The sequence below is a fragment of the Papio anubis genome, chromosome 9 (genome assembly GCF_008728515.1).
Source record: "Papio anubis isolate 15944 chromosome 9, Panubis1.0, whole genome shotgun sequence".
Taxonomy (NCBI): Eukaryota; Metazoa; Chordata; class Mammalia; order Primates; family Cercopithecidae; genus Papio; species Papio anubis.
Window position 1 is genome coordinate 25,325,604 of NC_044984.1, and position 22,253 is coordinate 25,347,856.

At 35.7% G+C, this 22,253-nt stretch overlaps 1 protein-coding gene across 3 annotated transcripts in view; it reads right to left on the reverse strand.

The window, feature by feature from the left end:
• The window catches only part of ITPR2 (inositol 1,4,5-trisphosphate receptor type 2), a 491,137-nt gene that overhangs the window by 131,755 nt on the left and 337,129 nt on the right, over positions 1-22,253 (reverse strand). For all 3 annotated transcript variants that reach the window (XM_009180421.4, XM_021923257.2, XM_009180422.4), the window contains 6 exons: positions 20,167-20,350; positions 19,195-19,451; positions 16,739-16,939; positions 14,170-14,280; positions 10,002-10,097; positions 8,387-8,509 (listed from right to left, as the gene is read on the reverse strand). In XM_009180421.4, the coding sequence (XP_009178685.1) occupies positions 8,387-8,509; positions 10,002-10,097; positions 14,170-14,280; positions 16,739-16,939; positions 19,195-19,451; positions 20,167-20,350 (972 nt within the window). The remainder of the gene's footprint in view (positions 1-8,386; positions 8,510-10,001; positions 10,098-14,169; positions 14,281-16,738; positions 16,940-19,194; positions 19,452-20,166; positions 20,351-22,253) is intronic.

Here is a 22,253-nt window from a genome sequence, read left to right on the forward strand (position 1 = left end):
TATTCTAGCCAACATATTACTGAGCTACAAGTGCCTCTGTGAGTTGAGAAACCCAGCTGTGTTTTCTACGTTCTGCACTATAAGCAATAATAAAGATGAAGTAATGGTAAGTTACTTAAAACCCTTCAAAGATATTAGAGATGGAAGTTATGTATCCAATTACAAACCATCCTTCTGCATCTGCAAATAAAGTAAATGAAGCAATGCTGATTACTACATATTAGCATAAGAAAATAGAAGCTGCAAAAAGGTGAAGAGCATAAATCTCTAAGGAAAACACTGTAAGTAGTCTGAGTGATAGATACACTTCATATGGTTTCAGTATAAATTAAACTTTATTTGGAGTAATTTACATGCATATCCCTTAAAATGAATATAGCTCAAGCAATTGTAGTTAGTTATTAGAAACAGACTTTTTAAAGAAAAAAGTGGATTAATGAAGACTATCAGGAAATCCAGATAATTTCTTTAGCATGTCATAAAGAATCCCTGTCCTTAAAATGCCACGGCCATTCTTACCATTCTCTCTCTCTCTCTCTCTCTCTCTCTCTCTCCCTCCCTCCCCCACCCCAAAGTTAAGAAAGAGTTATTGAGGCAGGGCGCGGTGGCTCAAGCCTGTAATCCCAGCACTTTGGGAGGCCGAGGCGGGGTGGATCCGCGAGTCAGGGAGATCAGAGACCATCCTAGCTAACATGGTGAAACCCGTCTCTACTATAAAATACAAAAACCTTGCTTGGTGGTGGTGCCTGTAGTCTAGCTACTTTCGAGGAGGCTGGTGGGAGAATAAAGTGAGCCGGGGAGGCCAGGCACAGTATGGAGATCGCGCCTGCACTCCAGCCTAGGCGACAGAAGCGAACTCCGTCTCAAAAAGAAAGAGTTATTGACTTTGATTAGGGATAAGGTAAAAATTCAAGGGTCTGAAATATACTAGGGAGTGCTACGCATTTTCCTTTTCCTGGAAAAACTAATCATAAAAGCCTTGCCTGATATCTCCAGCTCTCCCATTAGACTTTGAATTCAATGGATAGTCAAAGCAGGCAGAAGGAGGCGTGGAAGACACAACAATGGCATTTTACATTGCTAGAATTCAGACTGATGCTCTAATAATTATGTCACTCAGAAATAAATATATATCTAACAAACATGGAATGTTAAGCAAACAAATAATTGCTTCCACTTCATGATCTTTACACCAAACCAATAATTAGCGAGTCCCATTTCAATCCATTTCCTAGATTGCATTTTTTATTGTACCCATTTTATTGTACCCATCAATTTGAGAGGTCATTTAAATGGCCATAACCCAAAGGTTCTTAGTTGCTCAGTGAAAGATACGGAAGTGCCTATTAGAGAGTTTAAATCTATTCTATAATACCTAGGCATTTTTTCCCCATTATACTTTGTGGAAAGTTTCTTTTGTAAAAATAAGGCCTCCTGGGTGTCCAGATTTTGTGGATCCACTATTAATTTTGTAGCCAGATCCGATATATGTGAAACAAAGAACAATTCCAGGATGATACACAGCATAACCTAGTGTAAAAGTAAGTATGTGGTTCTAGGTGGACATAACAAATGTAAGAAATCAAAACAAAGAATAGATAGTTGCTGGCTGTAATTTATCTAGGAAATGGGTTAGGTAGGTCTCAGTTTGGATCTTAAGGGTATAAAGGTAACACTAAAATGAATTGTAACAATAGGAGGAGATATTCTATTAGTAAAACAGAAAGATGGTATCATGAACAAAAATAAGAAAAGTGCCTAGCAAGAAAGAAGATATTATAGGGTCTGTTGATACAGAGTTTACTAACAATATCGGCAAAGAGTAATGTATAAAACTAAAAAGAAAGTCAAGAGCAGTTGAATAAGATTATGGATTGCCAGCATGCTATTAGAAGCTTTGTAGGAGTCTACTAATCTTACATAGTGGAGGTATTACCTAGAAATATTATCAGCATGCAAGCATTTTTGCCAGAAGTTATTCCTTCAAACTCTTCTAGAGTGTCTGCTATATTCTAGGCACTGTACTTCACATGGAAAAAAAAAAAAAAGCTAATTGTATCTGTACCCAAGAAATGTGTGCTCCAGTGGCAGAAATTATCATTAACTTTTATCATGGGAATGATAGTAACAGAAAAATATCTTTATTCAGTTTTTAAAATTATAATACTTAAACTATAAAATATCAAAGCTTTAGAGTATATCATGTCCTAGACACTCATTCATTCATCCTTCAATTATTCATGCATTTGTGCAACATTTGTTAAGTGCCTACAGAGTCATTACAGTTATCAAAGATGTTTACATAATTCAAATTATTGTAGTTTACTTCACATAAAAACATATGTAGATACCACACAAGATCCCTACTAATATGACCAAAAGACGTTTCTCTCCCTAAAATATTTCTGGCTCCTTTTTGCAGAAGTTCTTCTGCCTGCCTGGACTGTCTTCCTCCATTCCTCTCTTTCAAGATTTAGTTCAAATGTCACCTCTTCCAGGAAGCTCTCTTGACTCCTAGGGGAAGTACAGCTTGTACATAACCTCCATGTTAAGACATGCACATTCAACTATAATGATTTATCTCTCTCGCTCTTCCTTTTATATACACTTCATTGTGAGCTTCTTGATTGCATTTTTAGTCATCTTTCCATCTTAGAAACTAGCACAATGCCTGACATAAGAGGTGTTCAATAAATGTTGTTGAAAGTATCTTACAATAAATAAGCCTGAGGTGAACTGCAGGTGATTAGTATAATATTCAAGTACTAATAGCTGGCTGGGGGAAGCATCAAGCTACCCAGGCCTTCTTTTGCTCCTTTAAATCTGCCAAGCTCATTGCCACTTTCAAGCCACTGGGATGTTGCCCTGCAAACCCCCCCACCCCCATGGTATCCTGCTGGCTTTTGATTTTTGACTTAGATCTAATTTAAATTGCTCCTCAGAAAATCCTCCAGATCAACCAATCTCTAATAGCCTCTAGTAACTGTCTTTCACCATGATCTATTCTTATTCACTGCATAGCTTATATGACCATCTGGCATCCTTCTGGTTCATTGTCTACTCTTCACTGCTCCCAGCCAGAATGCAAATTCCCTGAGAGCTGATCTGTTGTGGATCTTCTTTACCACTGCACTCCTAGTATCTGGCACAGTGCTTGGCATCTAGTAAGCACTCAATGCATCTATGAAACTCAATGAAAGAAAGAACGAGAAATGTAAATCCTTTACTCCACAGTGGTAAACTGATGGATCGAGGGCCGCATTCAGCTTGCTGCTGAGTTTTCTTTGGCCTGTTCGGTGTTTGTAAAAATCCTGAATGACCTGCCAACTTTTAAAAGTTAGGAGATTCCAGATTTTTACAAAATTTCAAAATATAGGCTTCTTTTGAAATACTGGAACAAGTGGAAATCGAGGGCCTGCGAGCCCAGTTGGCAAGTCAGCAGAAGTGAGTAATGGCTCCCTGCTTTGGAAGAGGAACATCAGACTGTCCCAACCTCATCAGCCCCTAGATCACTCATTCACATACCCTGTCTGGCCCTGAAGGTGGCTAGATTTTGGCCCTAATCTCTTCTACTAAAGCTTTCTCTGTGACCCACGCTCTACAGCACCCTCCTAAAATTCCTGCAAATCCTGCCCTCATGGATTGCTGTCACACTAAATTTTGGAATATGTCTTTATAGATGAAGCATCAGAGCTTTCCTTCTTATTATTTTTGCATTATGACATGGAAAGATTATATAATTACATATAAAACCTGAATTCATTATACACCAAAAGAAAATCTAGGTGAGTGTTTAAATGATCTCGAGGTGCTGAAAGAAAACTATTATGAAAACATAAAAGCCAGTAAATCAGAAAGAAGTAAATATAACTAATATGACTGACAAAAAGTTATTATCCCTAATTAAACTTCATTAAGGAAAATGAACCTTATAAAATAAGAGATAAATATACTTTCAAGTAATTCACAGAAGAAATACAAATAATTAAAGAAAATATTAAAAGATAGCCCATTTTACCAGTAATCCAAAAGATATAAATCAAAATGCGATTCTCCTTTCATCTATCACATGTTAATTCATTCAGCAAACATTGTTGTTCCAAATACTATCAGTGTGGCCAGTATTTTTTTTAAATGGTAATAATTTTAGGATTCAGTAAGAGAAGTACCATCATAAACTGTGGAAAACAATTTTACAGTATGCATCAGGAACCATAAAATAGTTACTACCCTGTGACCCAGTAATTAAGCTTCTTGGAATTTATCCTAGAGAAATAATCAGTGTGGCAGACAAAGATTAATGTATGAGGATGTCAATCATGGCATAATTTATAATATCAAATACATTAGAAACCTAAATGTCTAACAATAAGGAGTGATTACACAAATCATGGTACATTCAAATGAGGAACAATTATGTAGCATTAAAATTATGTTTTCAAAGACCATTTAGTGATATAGGAAAATGCTCATGAAAAATTTTCAAGCCTGCATTTTGAAAAGAATTAAATATAACCAATCAGAGTGACCCATTCTCTCTTGCCTTATGATCCAGGAGTTATTTTTGCTTCCTACAGTTTGCTATCTAATACTTCTCCCCAACCTGAAAAGCATATAACATTTCTCCATATGCTTCTTACTTCAGGTAGGCATTAAATGCAGGGTCTCAGACAGAAGAACAGTAATTGCTTCAGGAGAGAATGAAACAATATGGTTTAATATATACTGGACATACACAAAGTACTGAACAGTGCTCTGGACTGTGTGTAGAGACTGTTTCTACAGAAAGCAAGAAAAGAATGTAAAAGACCAAGAGTAAAGCAGACAGATGGGGCAGAGGCTTAAGGAAAATATGCAGAAGATAGAAAGTCAAAAAGTGCAATTAGTTGGATTTTAAGGAAATTCTCTGCACAACACTATAGTATTAGAAGTTAAGAAATTCCCTTTTTGAGGTATTTATAGTTTTATGTAGATCAGACAAGACACTTACAAGAAGCATTATTTGTTTCTTGTAACACCAACCACAGGAAAGGCCAAAAGGGATGTCACGGCAGAAAAAGCAGAACTACCTTACTACCATGAAAAGAACAACAACAAAAATTGAAAGTCTGAGAGCACCAGAATAAACTGTCTGCACAAAAGACGATTATAGTAAAACAAAGAGGAAGTTGCATCTTGGTTTTGGAAGTACTGAACTGTGCAAAGCCAGAAACCAATTTGCACAGTTATTTGCCTGCAGGAGCCCAGTGATTGCATATCCACAACGAAAACAGTGGAAACTGGACTCTACCAAATCCCTATAGCACAGCTACATGGCCACTTCTGAAGCAGTGCTTACAACCCAACCAGTCCTTGTGAGTTTGTGGAGCACAATAGATTTATGAGGAACTTGGCAACAATCTTAGGGATTGGCCTCCTAAGAAACCAAATATGACATCCTAGCCTAGAGAAAGCCAAGGAGTCACTTGCAGAAAGATCAGCAGAGCACACTGGTCTCCCTTCTGTGAGTAAAAGCTCATAATTTTTCATGGAAAATTGGTGAAGGGGTTAACCCATAAATAATACATTTATATGGTGGCAAGAAAATGACTCCTTGTGTCACTATAAAAGAATAAGCAAGCAATTGCTTAACTCTACACTGTCAGTTACATACAACTGGCCTACTTTCCTTCCATACCTGTGCCCTTTTTGGGTTCTAACAGGGACTCATGTGGACTCTTATTTAATATTTAATCTTTTACAGTGTAATCACAAGGCTTAAAGTATTCAGCAATTCAGAATCTCCTTTTCTCTTTATTCTCTTTCATTTTGATGTTTGTTCTCTCTCTTCTAGAGGCCTGGCTTTGTTTCTGTACTTCTGTATTGGACTTTCATTGCTCTACAAATCATTGCTTTTCCAACATTTTTCTTCTGGGAAGTTAAAAAAAAAAATCTCAATATATCCACCCCAATCATTTTCATATCGTTGATTTCTCTTCCTTTCAACAAGTTGTTTTAACCCCTTGTAACATTTTTTTTACCACTTCTAAATTTCCACTTTTTGGACAATTCCACCATCCTCTTTGCATACGTCTATTCTCCTCTTCAAGCACTGTAATAAACTCAAATTCATTGAAATAACTGGCCTTTATGCCATCTTCATTTTGAATTTATTTCATATATAGGTTGCTTTATTTTTTCTATCATCTTTCCATCTCTGAGCAGTGCTTGCATTCTTTACCCTCTTTGTCCATTCTTCTCAGCATGTAACAATGTCCTTTTAAAAATTTGTATTCTGTACTCTGGTTTTTTGCGTTATTGTTGTTGTTGTTTGTTTGTTCTGAGACAGAGTCTTACTCTGTTGCCCACTGGAGCACAGTGGAGCGATCTCGGCTCACTGCAACCTCCACCTTCCAGGTTCAAGCAATTCTCGTGCCTCAGCCACTCAAGTAGGTTGGATTACAGTCATGTGCCACCACACCCAACTCATTTTTGTATTTTTAGTAGAGATGAGGTTTCGTCATGTTAGCCAGGCTGGTCTTGAACTCTTGACTTCAAGTGATCCACCCACCTCAGCCTCTCAAAGTGCTGGGATTACAGGTGTGAGCCACTGCACCTGGCCTGCATCCTCTACTCTTATGCTTGGTCTGCTTCAAACTGAAGTGACCTAACATAAGTCTTTTCTTTACCTTGACATGTTCACTGTTACTCCTAAGATACTGGTCATCTAAGATTGCTTTTTTAAACTTCTTAATGGATGTGAGGTGGTTCATTTATTGTCTGCTGGTCAGTCTGTCACTCTGCTGGCTCCAGGGCAAGCTTAGCTGGTCTGGTTGTTCATTCCCCACTCAACAGCTACACAGTCAGATCTTATTCACAGCTGCTCACTCGTGCAAGAAGACAACCTCCCCTACACACAGCAAGACTATCTTGCAGTCAAGAAAACAGAGGTGGCTCTACTTCCCTACTTTCTTCTGACACTTACTACTGCTCATTTTGACCTTGCCTTTTTGACCTTGCTCATCTTCCTTGCCTCCTTCCCTCCACAGTGCTACAGCTTCTAAAGTAACTCCTTGACTCTGTACACATATGTCTCAGCATGTTTCTGTGTTCATTCTATAGCAAATATGATTTTAATTCTCAGCCTGGGATTTTTTTCTTTCTACTCACATTCAATCTCTAGTCATTCCTTTGCTAGACTGACTCACTTTGTGTCACCTGACTTCTCTTTCTCTCTAAAATGACACCTTTTCCACATCCTAAATCTCCACTTTCTGCTTCCTTCAACTTGTCCATCATCCTGGCTTTCAGCTGCTCAGCAGCTAAAATGCTCATCTGTCCAGCTAAAACTCATCTGCCCTTACCACTTTCTGTTCTACATAGGCATTTTAATACACTATGAGAGACCTTAAAATCTTCTCAATGAGCCAGATATATTATAAAACAATAGTGGTGTCTTTTGTTAGTATCTTTCAGAATCTGACTCCCTCCTGGAAGGTTTTGTAACAATTATAGTCAAGTTCACATATATTAGACATTTATAGAAAGGGTAGAAAAGGGCATAAGAAATGTCTAAAGAGCAACCTTCAAAATAAATCTTCTGAGAATCTGACTTTATATCTATTGATGTTTATTCAATCAACTGATAAAACGCACAGGGAAACAGAAGGGAATGATCGCCAATGGGAGAAAATGATGAGAAAGAAAGATAGAGCAAGTCTCTAAAGTTTGAACTTCATTTTGTAAAAACAAAGGAGCTATCATAGACAAAATCAAATTGGCAAATGTACATTTAAAATGTTTACCTTCTAAACAAATTTGCAGAGATGCCAATTTAATGTTGATCTTCATGTTAATGGTATTAAATTTATGAATAGTACTCATCAGGCACCTGTTTTTTAAAGTTATAAAATGGAAACAGTTCCTTCAAAAGAATTTAAAGTTTAGACTCACACTTCCAATCAGAGGTTGCCAGTTTATGGCTTCTACAGAAAGTACGTCAACCTACAATTCAAGGAGGCCAGAGACTACCTGCCAAATTCGTCCTGATTAGGACTGAATGCACCCCCTCACTTCATACTCTGTCTCCGCAGTAGCCTCTCTTCCCCTCTCCTTCAGGACCCTCATTTGTTGCCATGGTTTATCCATGGCTCAGGCTGACATGGGAATTCTCCTCCCTTCTGGCCCAGTAGTTTTGGGTACCAAGAACTGTTTTCTTGTGGACTGTCCCCTAGCATACCTTGGGGTGCATAGTCAGGCATTTTGGGCATTCTCTCTTTAGCCCAAACCTAGGTGCAAGTGCTGAATAAATGAAGGGACCAGAACTTGAAAATATGGCAACAAGCCACAGATACAAAACATGATTGATAGAATGAGCAAAATAATGTAAAGATATAAAATGTGACACCTGATGGGCCAGAATATAGATATTGTGTCCAACATCTTTTGGAGAAACACCATCATCTCCACCCTCGTCATCCCCATGGTCACATTCCAATCCTTGGTTGTAGGCATTCTTCATCACATCCACCTATCGAAAAAAAAAAAGAAGACTGAAATGCCAGAAACAACATCCACTTTACATTGTTTATGAGGTTTAATTAACAATTGGGCAGCTTCATGAGCCTCAAAAGTATAAAAGGACTCTAAATGAAAATGGCCTTGGAAACCATCTTTATTTCAATGAACATGAAAGTATTTTCCTACAATATTCCCCTTTTCCTTCGAAATTTTTGTTTGAAATTTGAATGTTTATAGTGTCAAAGTTCCCAAGAATTAGGGGAATCGAGAACCCCAGTAAACATCCATTATTTACTAAGTGCCCACTAAGTAACAGGCAGACATGGTGCTAGAAATTGCCCTGGGAACTGAGGTTCCCAACAGTGGATGGGAGAGAGTACCCTCAAGGAATTTACTGTCCAGTGAGACAAGCAAGGAAGGAGGCAAACACAGTGGGGTGCTGTCAGTCCTACTCCAGGGCTATGTATGTTTCTAACGAAGTGCAGAGCAGGGGCATATACTCAAGCAAGAGGTGGAGGGTGGGCCACAAGGAGGAAGGGGATGACAGGATAAAGGTGTTGTCCACAGAGGAACTAGTATTTTCAAAGGGCTATTGCACAGTGCCATTGTTGAATAAATAATATAATTCACTGCCACATTTAACCATAGGATAGGAAATGTGTTGGTCCTTGTAACTCACTGCTTGCAGATAGACACTGGGCTCTCATTAAATATATATTAAATCAAACTTCACTTTATCTCTCTTTTTGCCTGACCTCCATGACTCCATTCTTTACTAACAAAGTGATAGCAAAAGAGTGTTGTGCCAGGCTTTCATAGGAGATGCCCATAGCACCAACAACGGCCCTGATGTGAGTGGAGCTTAATCACCAGGGCACTGAGCTATATTATGTGAGTATGTTCTCAATGCTTTTGGAACCCAACGCTTTTAAAATACACCTGCATTATTTCATAATGTGCATGCCATGAGTGAAAAGGAAAAGATAACTTCTACAATAGGAAGATACACTAATGATCTCTGTGAAATCTCTACTATAGTCTGCACAGTTTCCTTGAGGCCAAGCATTGTACAACATATTACTGAGAAGAACAACTACAAAAAAAAACTAATTTTATTTTATTTTTCAGAAAGAGGTATAAATAGAATTTTTGAAGAGTACAAACATTTTTTTTTTTACATCCCTTCCTCATATGCTCCAATACACCATTAAACTAAAGCCAACATTTTTTCTGGCAATACACATTTGCATATAGTTTAGTATAGTGTGATAAGTTGGCTAAGAAAAGCGCTTGGAGTGGATAAAACTACTGAAGTCATAAGGCCCAGATCACACAGGCCTTTGCCAACACAGGGCCTTCTGAGGTATTGGAAATGGTAGGTCATGATGCTCCATTTGTCTCAGTAGAGCAATGAAAATCAACTTTTTTTCCTGACATGCATTCTCTAAACTTGTTCCTTTTAGGTTACTCAATATTAACCAAGCTTCTAAAAGTTTTCTTACCAGTTCTCTGGGTCTCATGTTAAAAAGAATTCTTTCTGCGTTCTCGCTGTCATGTCTGCTTTCCATAATGGCCAGCAAAAGTTTAGATGCATTGTTCTAGAGACACAGTTTGAGTTAATGTGCATGCAAAGTCAATTTCATGGATTAACGATTTCTCTGCATTTGTTTTAATTGAGATTACTAGGACCTCTTTTTTAATCAAACGAAATTTAAAACTGCTAATTTCATTTGTCTTGTTAACATTCTAAAATAGAACATTTTACTTCACTGTCAACACAAAATATAACTAATGAATCATGAGAGCTATGTTACAAGAGATATTTTAAATATTGGTGAAAAGGTACTTCAAATGCAAAATTGACTTACTATATATCGCACTAAAACATAATCATATTTTTCCTCACTGTTTCCTAAATAGGTATTTCAAAAAACAAGGTGAACAGGTATCAGTAACATATTTGACAGAAACGGTATACAATTTAAAGAATTTAGCACAATTGTTAAAATGAAATATTAATACATATTAGCATATCGAAATCTAAAACTATATGAGCAATAATTAGAATTAATCTACAAAATTACAAATTCATGTGTTAGAAATATAAACTTATTGATAATGGCTTCCTAGTCTCACTATATGGCAGGTGAGATGCAACTTGTTTCCCTTTGGGTTATGAAAGAATATCTTCTATTTTCGCTTAACAGAAAATGAAAATAGCTTATGTTGTCTTTGAAGTGTTCTAATTTGTTTTATCAATATATTATCTCAACCATTTCTACCTACAGATATCAAAAATATTTCTGATACAATTTATAATCCAAAATAGATACTCAGAGTTACAGAAAATCTTAGCCAAGAAAGCACAATATCCTAAACATTTTGAAAGATGTTACATTATACTGTGTTTTTAATAGTGCTGGCATAGAATTTTGGCAAATTGCAATATGAAATTAAATATCCAGGATTTACTTCTACAGTGTGCTCATAATATTCATTTAGATAACAATCTTAACCTCCACACACAATCTTTGATAGAAGTACAAAAGAATTGGAGTTAACATGGCATTAAGATGCTTCTAAGTGACTCAAAGTTAACATATCATACATAGGATGAAAATTAAAATGAATTGTGTTTGGTCTAAATAAATAACGATCATGCAAATTTTGTTAAGGTTGTGCAAATTAATTCTCCTGGGTAGTTTTAACACCAAATTCTATCCAACTATTTCCCCCACCCCCCGCCAAGAGGTTAGCCTAAAGATCATCTTAAGTGACCAATAACAGTGACAATGATGAAGATGATGATTGACCCTAATGTCACTGACTCATTATGAAAAGACTTTAGTATTTTGGGGGAAAGGGAGTATTATCCTTTTCTGCTCCATTTTCATATTTTGCAGACTTGAACCAATCCTAAAATTCTCTTCAACAATCTAGTATCCCACATAAATAACATACCTAAAAGAGTAAGGTTCTAGGATTAGTGGAGAGCTTAAATCCTAGGAATAATCTGAACAGATCATGGAATTCAAAGCTAAAACCCTGGCAACACTGACAGTGTTATCTAATGAACCTTCCCTCAGCAGGCCCAATACATGATAGCTTAAAAATACATCCAATTTCAGAATGCTATTGGCAATATGGTATTTTTTCTAGCCAATCTTCTTTTCCATATTATGTCAGAAGAATAGAAATCTTATAAACAGCCTAATGAAATATGAATCAAATTGATAGTATAAGAGTCTATAAATACCACAAAATCAAATGGAAATATCAGTGTTAGTGCAGGAGTTTCTTCTTAAAGAAGCCACATTCTTTAAAAACAAAACAAAACAGAAATCTTTACCTATTTACAAATGAAGTACTTCATATTTACAGGTCAGTTTTGCAAATGAAAATAAAAAGGACACCAAATATCAAAAAGTAATAGAATCTCGTACTAAATGAGTATATAAAGCTAAGTATACTTAAAATTAGGGATGATTCAGCAATTAAATTCAGGAATGAATGACATAAAATAAAACCTTAATAATTATTAATAGGACATCTTTTTAATGTTAAAGATAATTTATTATTTAAAGTACCCTATGCATGGAAATCCCTTAAATTTCTAATATATATTATTCTGTCTTACAAACATTGTTCTTATATCGGACAACATGTACAAAGCCTCAAAGATTGTTTAGAAAAGTACACATACCTCATTCACTAAGAAAAAAAAGACTATAAATATTTCAAGTCAAATCTATATTTGGTATTTTGACTTATCCAATTGTCATATTTTTAAAAGGTAACAATTGTACATACTAAAATTAACAAAAATTTAAATAACTTTTTTTAAAAAAGCATTTTCATTTGAATAGTTGATAATATCTTTGTGCTGTTAAGTGATGCCCTCTTACTTAATTTTTTTACACAGGCTTTGATTTGTAAATAATCTATATGCTTATACTTTATTTTACATGGATGAGTCATTCAGTATTTCTGCCCATTAAGTTTAATTAACTACAAAAGAAATTTAAAGTTATAGTCTTTAGACTAATGAAGGATTTTAAAAGCCAAAGATCAAGACCTGTCTATGTTGTTTCTTAATGAATTATGGTTAAAGATGAATTTAAGATAAAACAACAAAAATTTTTCTAATAACTTGAATTTAAGCTGACTATCTCACAGGCTGGTTTCATTAACTGAAGCATGATGGTAATGAATCAAAGCACAAAAGTACATCTACGTAAGAATCACCTTTTCTAATCTATGAATAGAAAGAACAGAAGCTTATACATATTACAACTGAAAACATGAAAAAATACAAACCCATCTCTTCTATTAAAGAAGCAGTTAAGCTGGGTGTGGTGGCATGCACCTGTAATCCCAGCTTATCAGGAGGTGGATGCTGGAGGATCACATGGGCCCAGGAGTTCAATATCAGCCTGGGCAACATAGTGAGACTCCAACTCAAAAAAATAAAATAAAGATAAAGAAGCATATGCTTACTAAGAGCCTTTAGCACAATCTTCACATAAACATATGTACTTTCCATTGTAATACCTAAACCTAAATTTAGAAACGGAATTAGAAAAATATCATTCCTATTCTTCTTGGCTACAAATTTACCCATACAAAGTTAAATTTAATTATACATTCTTCATAGTCTTGGATAGACCAGGCTTCACAGAGAAATTGTAATTTAAGCAAGGATTATTTTTTCCTCGTTAACCCTAAACACAATAATGTGGTCTTTACTAGCTCATCTCAATTGAATATCATGCCTTAGCATTTGGGCTTTATACAATTTATTGTGTATATTAATTTGTGCTCCCGAGCTCTTATAAATGAAACTGCTGGGAACTGTGTACAAGGCTTAAATTAAAGAAACCTCTTAGAGTGTGGATATCACTGAAAGTATTTTGGGGAAAAATAATATTTTAACGTAAAAGAGAACAACTTTTAGAAAGAAGAGAGCCATAAAACTAAAATGCAGCACTCCTTTGACTTTGTCTAATTCCTTGTGACTTTCTGGGTGGAATTCTGTGGTCAATGTGTTTTAAAAATATATCAACACCTTTTGCTTCTCCCTATAATGAAAAATATAAAATAAAAACTAGACCGGGTGCGATGGCTCATGTCTGTAATGCCAGCACTTTGGGAGGCCGAGGCAGGTGGATCATGAGGTCAGGAGTTCCAGACAAGTCTGGCCAACACAGTGAAACTCTATCTCTACTAAAAATACAAAAATTAGCTGGGCGTGGTGGCAGGCACCTGTCATCCCAGCTACTCGGGAAGCTGAGGCAGAAGAATTGCTTGAACTTGGGAGGAGAAGGTTGCAGTGAGCTGGGATTGCGCCACTGCACTCCAGCTTAGGCAGCAGAGCTAGACTCCATCTCAAAAAGCCAAGTAAAATAAAATAAAAATAAAAATAAAAACAAAAGGGAAATCATGAAACACAGTGGCTGCTTGGAGAACTTCCAGGAAAGGACCTTGCCATGGAATATTACCTCAAAGCTAACTTCACATTGCATCTGGAGTTTAGTAAGCATTGTACTTTCACTATCCCTTTCTGTCAATTGATTCGTTGAAAACATGATAGTATGCTTTTGACAAGAGCTGCTTAAAGATTGTACTATAGAAACTGTAGCTTTTCTGGCCTGAACAGTGGATTCGCTCTACCTTTAGCTGGAGCACCAGATCCATTCGGTATTTACCAAGAGGGTTTATGTCATTCAGAATCAAAGCAATGATGATATCAATCCCATTAGACTCATGTGTAGCGATACAGGTCTAGAAAACAAAATATTTGTAGAACAGCATTTGATTCACAACAGAATAGCACAGAACTAACAGGATATAAAGCAACATAAAAACCTTAATTTTTAACCTTTAAAAAATAGCTAAGATTTGCCTCTGAGCATTTGACTTATTCTTTTGTATAGGGTCTGGCAATTAATTGATTAGTATTGATCAAATGGCCTTGTATGCAGAACACTGAGAGAGACACTGCGTGAAGCATATATCTTTTAAAATATACTGTGTTTATAGAATTTCGGAGACCACTGGTTAAGTTAAATATCCTTTCATTCAATAAACTTTAATATACCAATCAACGGAGGAGTTCTTTAAGGTCAGAATTTTAAGATCTGAATTATCCTCAATAAAACAATTTTCCCATTTATGAAAGATGTGTGTCCCTCATACCTGAGATTTGTAGGCAAATTTTACAGTACCGATGAAGCAATTTAAATTGATTGCTACTTAATGCTAAACTGATGACAAGAGATGCTGCTGTCCATGCCAGGTGGAAGCGAAGACAAGTAATATAGAGACTCTCCTGATGTCTGGGGACATGCTGTCAATAATGATGGCCAAAGGAAAAATTTACTGAATTTCTTAAACTTACATGAGGGATCTTCATTGGGGAAAATTTATGAAACATCCTGTGAGATAAACATCCACATTTTGAAGGTTAAGATCAACTGTGCTGGGATTCTGAATTTAATGTTACAGGTCTTAAATCAGGAACTTGTGAGCCAGATTTGTAGGACTATGTGTTAACAATGTAGCACCTTGTCAAGGGGTATGAAAAACTGAAATCCTGGCAAGTTAAATGAGAAAGAACAAAATCAAGACAATTTCGAAATGACTGCTTTTTCAGCATGGGCTTTATTTCTCCCTTCATACAATGGAGTTTTTATTCCTCTGACACAGAGGAAAGGTGTTTTCTACCCATCTCCTACCTTTCCTGAGGTTCTTTTGCTCATTAAAATATTTGCCAAACTTAAAGAGAATCTTTTTGCAGATCATCTCCAGAATTTGCCAGCAATCTTTCCTCCCACACATTTTCAGAGCAATGGGGAAGTATTTGTGAGGTTCATGTTATTTGAAAATTAGCTTTTACTTTTAGAACTTATTTGGTTTTAGTAAATTACTTTCAAAGTTCACTTCCATTCTCTTATGAGACCAAAACTGGGGAACATTCTCACAAGCTTTCCCGGAAACAGCAGAAGAGACAAATGGTATAATTATTTTCTATTATAGATGTACAAGTTTTTATCAACAACAAAACCAAATCTTTGAATTTGTATGCTTTTCCTTAACTTTAAATCAACATCTAGGTTTTCTTGTATCATTGCTCTGGGAGACTGAAATATAACTCAGAAAAATGCAGGGAAAAATCCACAAACTCTTTTGGTATTTCATATGTACAGTACAGAAAGGGAAAATACCTCCATAAAAATTGTTTATGCCAAAATTGTCCTGTTTTTATTTTATACAACTATGCATGTACATATGTGTGCATATGTTCATAAATATATGTGTGTGTGCATAGACACCATGTGCATGTGTGTGTACATCTCATGTAAATTGCAATTTTTAAAAAAGCAAATTTCTTTTTCACATTTTTCTATGTCAATCATTGTTGTTTTTGCTCTCAATGGCTTCTTTAATATTTATATCCAGAAATGTTTATGACTTGAAAACTCTGTCTTCTGGACTGATCCATGCCTATGATGGTAGCTCCATGATGCCTGAGAGGAGGTGATACAGTCAACTGGCAAACTTTCAGGTGGCATCCCTTCCCTTAATTGACCCAAGTGTCCTGCCTTCTACTCCCATAATATGTCCTTGACATCCAAGTAAACAAAATTAGAGGCAAACATTCTGGAAACGAGACTTGAAACTGTGCCCTCCAGAATGTAATATAGTCGAATGAGCACTCGATTTAGACTCAGAATCAAAAATCCTTAGTTGTAAGAGTGGCTCTACAACTTACTGATTCTGTCACTCTGAAACTCTGGAAAGTCACTTAATCTTTGAGTTAGAGCCTATTCATCAGCAAAGTAGGAATAATGACACCTATTCACAAGTGTATTGTGCATATAAAAGAAACAACATATACTACTCCTTGTAGGGGTGCCAAAAGAGCCAAAGAAAGTTTATTCCACAAATCCCGGAAAGGTTCACTAAAGATGAAAACTGGGTGATGGTCATGACACATATTTCACTTTTTTCAGTAAGTCGATTTTTATCTTGAACATTTTCATGGGAATTGTTTTTACAATGAAATTATATACAAATGCAGCATAGCATTTCCTCGTCTATAATTCAGTCTTTGTATGTTTTATTAGGAAAGTAAAAATGTCTGGCACAGCAAGAAGAAAGATCTTTCAAGTGCACACAAAGATTGGCTCCTTCTCCAACTTAATCCCTTTACTAATTAGTCATGAATACTTCTCGTTACCTGATTTTCATGGCAGGGGCCCTGGCAATACTCAGTCAAGCTCTCCAGGGTCTGGTTGACCAGTGCTACGTTCTTCTCATTGATGTAGAGACCCAACAGGCCCAGGCCACCGGTTGTACTTCCGCAAATGCAGTCCAGAAACTGAAGGGTCTCACAGACAAGGTTGTAATTTGTTTTGTTGTTTTGATTCCTTAAGAAGTTCTGAAGGCAAAAGAAAATAAACCTGAAGGGTTACAAAAATTCACTGTGCTGATTGTTTGTTGTTCTCCCCATATGTGCGCTTTTCTAACTCTTCTTTGTAAGAAAATTATTCGCATTTATTAAAATTGTCCTCCATTTAAGGAGGGAGAAAGGCCCTTAGGCCTTAGGTTTTTCCTCAAGCAACTCTCTATCTATCTATATATATATATACACACACACACGCACACACACACATACATATATACACACACATATATGTACTATATATAATATATAATATATTGTGCCTTTGTGTGTATATATATATTTTATATATATATATATCTCAAGATAGTTCATAATAAACATTTCTCAGTGTCATTATCATCAAACTACACACAGAGGGCAAAAGTAATGAGAAGTGGGAAAAAGAGAAAAAAAACTAGGTAGAAAGAAGTTCATTAGGGAGAGAAGCAAATTTTCAATTATAAATAATCTCATATAAACAGTGCAACTTCATTGTTCATTGATTATAAACTATATAACCATTATGAAGGGCAACTGGAAATATCTATCAAAATTTTCAGTTAACATACAGCTCCACTTCTAAAAAGCTTTTCTAGATATACGTACACAAGTACACCAACAGGTTCCCTGCATACTGCTTGTTATACAAACACCAGAAACCATCTCATAATTATGGTAATGTGACTGGCTTAATAAACAATAGTATATCCAAACATTAGAATACTGTAAAACTATAAAAATTCGGTACTTCAACATGTACCAATAAACATAACCTGGCAATAAGTAATTGACTAATAACAGATATTACTAAATGAAAAATGTAAGTTGAGGAATACCATAAAATATGATTTTTTTTTTTTTTTTTCCTTGAGATGGAGTCTCACTCTGTCACCCAGGCTGGAGTGCAGTGGCAAGATCTCGGCTCACTGCAAGCTCCGCCTCCCGGCTTCACGCCATTCTCCTGTCTCAGCCTCTGGACTAGCTGGGACTACAGGTGCCTGCCACCACGCCCAGCTAATTTTTTGTATTTTTTTTAGTAGAGACAGGGTTTCACCATGTTAGCCAGGATGGTCTTGATCTTCTGACCTTGTGATCCACCCATCTCGGCCTCCCAAAGTGCTGGGATTACAGGCGTGAGCCACCGCGCCTGGCCGGAATACCATAGAATATGATTTTTAAAAAATGTTTACCTGCACAGATCAACATGCTTATGCATGCATAAAAATTTCTAGAAGAAAAAACCTAGACCCTGACAATATTCAGTCAAGTTCTCCAGATTAATCACCTGTTAACAGTGATTTTGTCTGGGGAGTAAACCTAGTAAAAGGGTAAGCTGGGAAGGAAACTTGTTTTATATTTCAATTTAGTATTTATTTCTATTAATTTATTATTTAATGTGTTTATTTGAATTTATATCTACCATTTATTCTTCTTAAGACAATTTTAAAAGTAGTATTTTCTATACTGATCCCACACTCCTATCAGTAAACTGTTCAATCAGATACTATCTAATGTGTTATATACCCTATATGTCTATTTCCTACACTGACAGATGAAATGGGTTAGGATACGCCCATGGGCACTGATCCAGTATTGTCCCTCTAGAAGCAGTGTTTCTGGCCTTGGCCTGCCTGTGTACAAACAATGCAAAAAAGTGGCCAAAAGTCAAAATTCATAGGCACTCCTAAGTTCATCTATCTAACAAAGGAAAATGCAGGAAAGAAGATATAAGACACTGACTACGTTCATTTTTGAATGTGTCCACCTTCACTCTAGTTAAAAACATCCTCTTCTATGTTAATTCTGTTTCAAATGAAGACATACAAATATACTCAGTATTCTCACTCGAGAAATATGAATTGGCTTGAAAATAATGAAAGCCCCTTAAGACTATAAAACCATGAAAGATATAGATGAGACAAATATGATCTCTCTCAACAATATAACCTTACAAGAGAATACTAGGAAGAGGATGTCCACTGAGGCTAAAAATATTTGAGGCTAAAAATATTGATGAGGATGATACTGTGTGAGGCTGATTTTTTTTTTTTTTTTTTTTGTATAAAAGGATTTTCTTCTTCCTTTTCTTCACTGATACCAAAGTTTCTTCCCATTTCAGAAGAGGACAATTGCTTTTATTGATTATCTTTCCAAAACTCTCTCCAAAACTACTTGTTGGTTTTATTGGAATTTAATTACTTACAAACATAGGTTGTATTCTCAGCTTTCACACAAAACAGAACAAATACCTGTAATTCCCGGTTGTGATTCTCACACAGTAACTGAAGAAATCTCAGTATTGGCTGCATGATGGCAATTGCAGGACTCATTGTTACTTCCTCTGCAGATTTTTCCTCAGCGTTGCCTGCTTCTGGTCCTGTGCACATAATGTCTATTTCTGGATCCATTTCTCTTCTGTATACACAATATGCTTTGGATGTTGCTGAAGAAGCTTCTGTTAATTGCCCTTTCATTCCCTCTTTTAAATGTAGTGTTGAATCTCTTACTGAAAACAAAGCAGTACTTTTATATCTCTGAGTCAATTTGCTTTCGCTAATTTTTAGAAAAGAAGAAAAACCAGGTACCCAAATTCTCTAACAACTGAATTACAAATAATCTGAAAAAAGGTGCAACAATTTCCAAAAAGGATTTGAGATAGCACTTAAAAGTTAAATTTGCAGTGGGTCATAAAAAAGATCTCAATGCTCAGCAAATTTTAAAAGGACTCATGTCTTTCTGATATATATATGTTCATATATATAAACATATATATATGAGTTTCATGTTCGAGAAGGTAGGAAAATGTGACAAACTTCAAAATGTTAGTGTCTTTATGATTTGTATTTAATACATGGATGATTTTGTCATTCTAATACCAAGAATCTTTCATTGGAGTTTGGTGTGGTAATTTCTGTTTTTAAAGTTTTATTTTCACGGTCACTTAAAAGATTTGGGGCAGTTATTCTTTACCATGCATGCAACAGTGAAATCAAACATTTTTCATGTCGTTGGTTGCTTTGTACTGATTATGTCTCATTTAAGTCTAGTCCTGCAGAGCCGTTTTAGGGTCAACCCATGACCAAAATTCTTTATGGATGATCAGAGCCACAGTGGGGATAATTAAACCAAGAGAAGAGAGATGACAAATGTTAATGAGATTTAAACACTATTCCCCTCTTTTCTCTCACTCTGTTCTCCCAAATACTCAAATGCTTCTTTACCTCTCATTCGTGGACCAGATGTCATCAATTCATTGTCATCGTCCCTTTTTTTGCTACCTAAATCTATGGTATTAACTGTCACTGTTGATCTTATTTCTTTCTGAGCAGCCTTCATTCGATCATAGAGAACTTTAAAGAATTTTTCTGACTTTTTTTGTTCATGCAACTGCTGGTAGAAAGAATACTGCAAGAAAACATATTTTAAGACATCAATACCCAAGGGGAGACAAATAGTGTTTTTATGCTTGAAATAAACATAAGCATTATAGGTAAAAGCACATACTTAATGCACTACCCATTATTATTTCATAAATTGACAGCCTTTGCCAGTTTCTTGTACTATTTAATGTGTACTAATAATAGTTGGTATTTACTTAGCATTTTCCACTAAACTCCAACATATTTTCATATGCTGTTTAATTTATCCTTACTGGTTATATATTTTTAAAAATGTACAGGGACATTATAAGAAGTTGTATGGAAAGAATTCTTTGATTTTTATATTATTATAAAGTCATGCATTGATTCAACATGAATGTATTGAGTGCCTACTATGTGTCAAGCCCTCTGTTAATAGGGATAGAACAAAAATGGAAACCAACCACAATCCTTGCTCTCATGAGTTTGTAATCTAAAGTGGAAAATAGCCATCAACCCAATGATCACCCTGTATAAACATGAGTTTACGGAAAGTTACAAAGGACTATTTTTCTCTTTATCTAAATTACAGTACATTTTAGAAATTTAGAATGTGTTACCACGGTAGCTTGACTCATGGGATCTCACTGATAAACAGGTACCAACTTCTTTTGGTTCCTCATTAGCTACATTGTTTTGCATGGGGTCTCAGACAAATCCACCTTAAAATAAATTTAGTCAATAATGATGCAGAAGTGGTTCAGAAACAAAAGTATGATAAAATGTATCTTTGTAAGATGTGGAAATATTCAGCCCTGGGAAGATTTACCCAATTCTTGTCTGCTCAATGCCTTATGGAAGTGTCCAGGAGAAGCAGTAGGAGGTAGGAAAGATAACACATTCCAGGGAAGATAGAATTTGAAGTGGGTGGGGAAATTATAACTTCTTACTACCAAGATTATGAGATAGACACAAGACAAGATAAATATCATTTGTAAATTAATAAAGATAGTAACTCCCTAACTGTAGTGAATAAAAGAGTTATATAAGCTCGAGGAGAGATAGTATGAAGAAAACATAAGAAAAAATAATTTCCAGATCAAGCAGAACTGGTCCTATTCCAATATGAGAACATTTAAATAGCCAAATTTGGGGAGTTTGCCTCCAGGATATGCTTTCCTTTAGGAATTCCTGGAACCATGACCCACAGGTCTTGGGATCCATAACCGAGACTCTAATGACATCAGGTCTTGAAATGGTTGCCTACCCTGCAATTTTCTCTATGCGCAATGTATATACACAGAATGTCTTATGAAGCCTTAGATGTCAGCTGCACACCTACAAGGGTAAGTTCCTACACAGAAGGCGAGCAACCCTCAAGAAATAAGGCCAAAAAGTCACGGTAACCATAGCAACCACAGTAAAGCAGTCAAACTGGTTTTGTTAATTCAAACAATAAATGCAGCATCCACAGACCTCTACAATCCCATGAATTAAGCAGATGATAAAGTTCGAATCTTTTCAATATAATGGGGTTAGAAGGTGGAAGGAGTTTCCAATATATTAATGAGGAGTTATGAGAACTTTGTGGCTCTATTAAAACAAAGTTTCATAATTTATGTAGTTCTTACGTATACATCACTTCATAGATACTTTCAATTCACCAGTGTGACGAATAGAGTGTTCTTAGTTCCATTTTATAGATTCATAAAATGAGGTTTAGTAAAGATGAGTGACTTGCCCAATATTATGTAACTAGTAAGGGGTAGAGCTAGGATTTAAATCTAGATTTTCTGACTCTAAATCACTAAATGTATAAAACAACCTCTTACGATCAAAACGCTAGATTATTTACACAGATAACACCTTTTAAGAACCAGGTATCTACAATGCTTAACAACACAATTTTAAAAAGGAAAAGTAGGTTCCATATATATTTATATAATCTC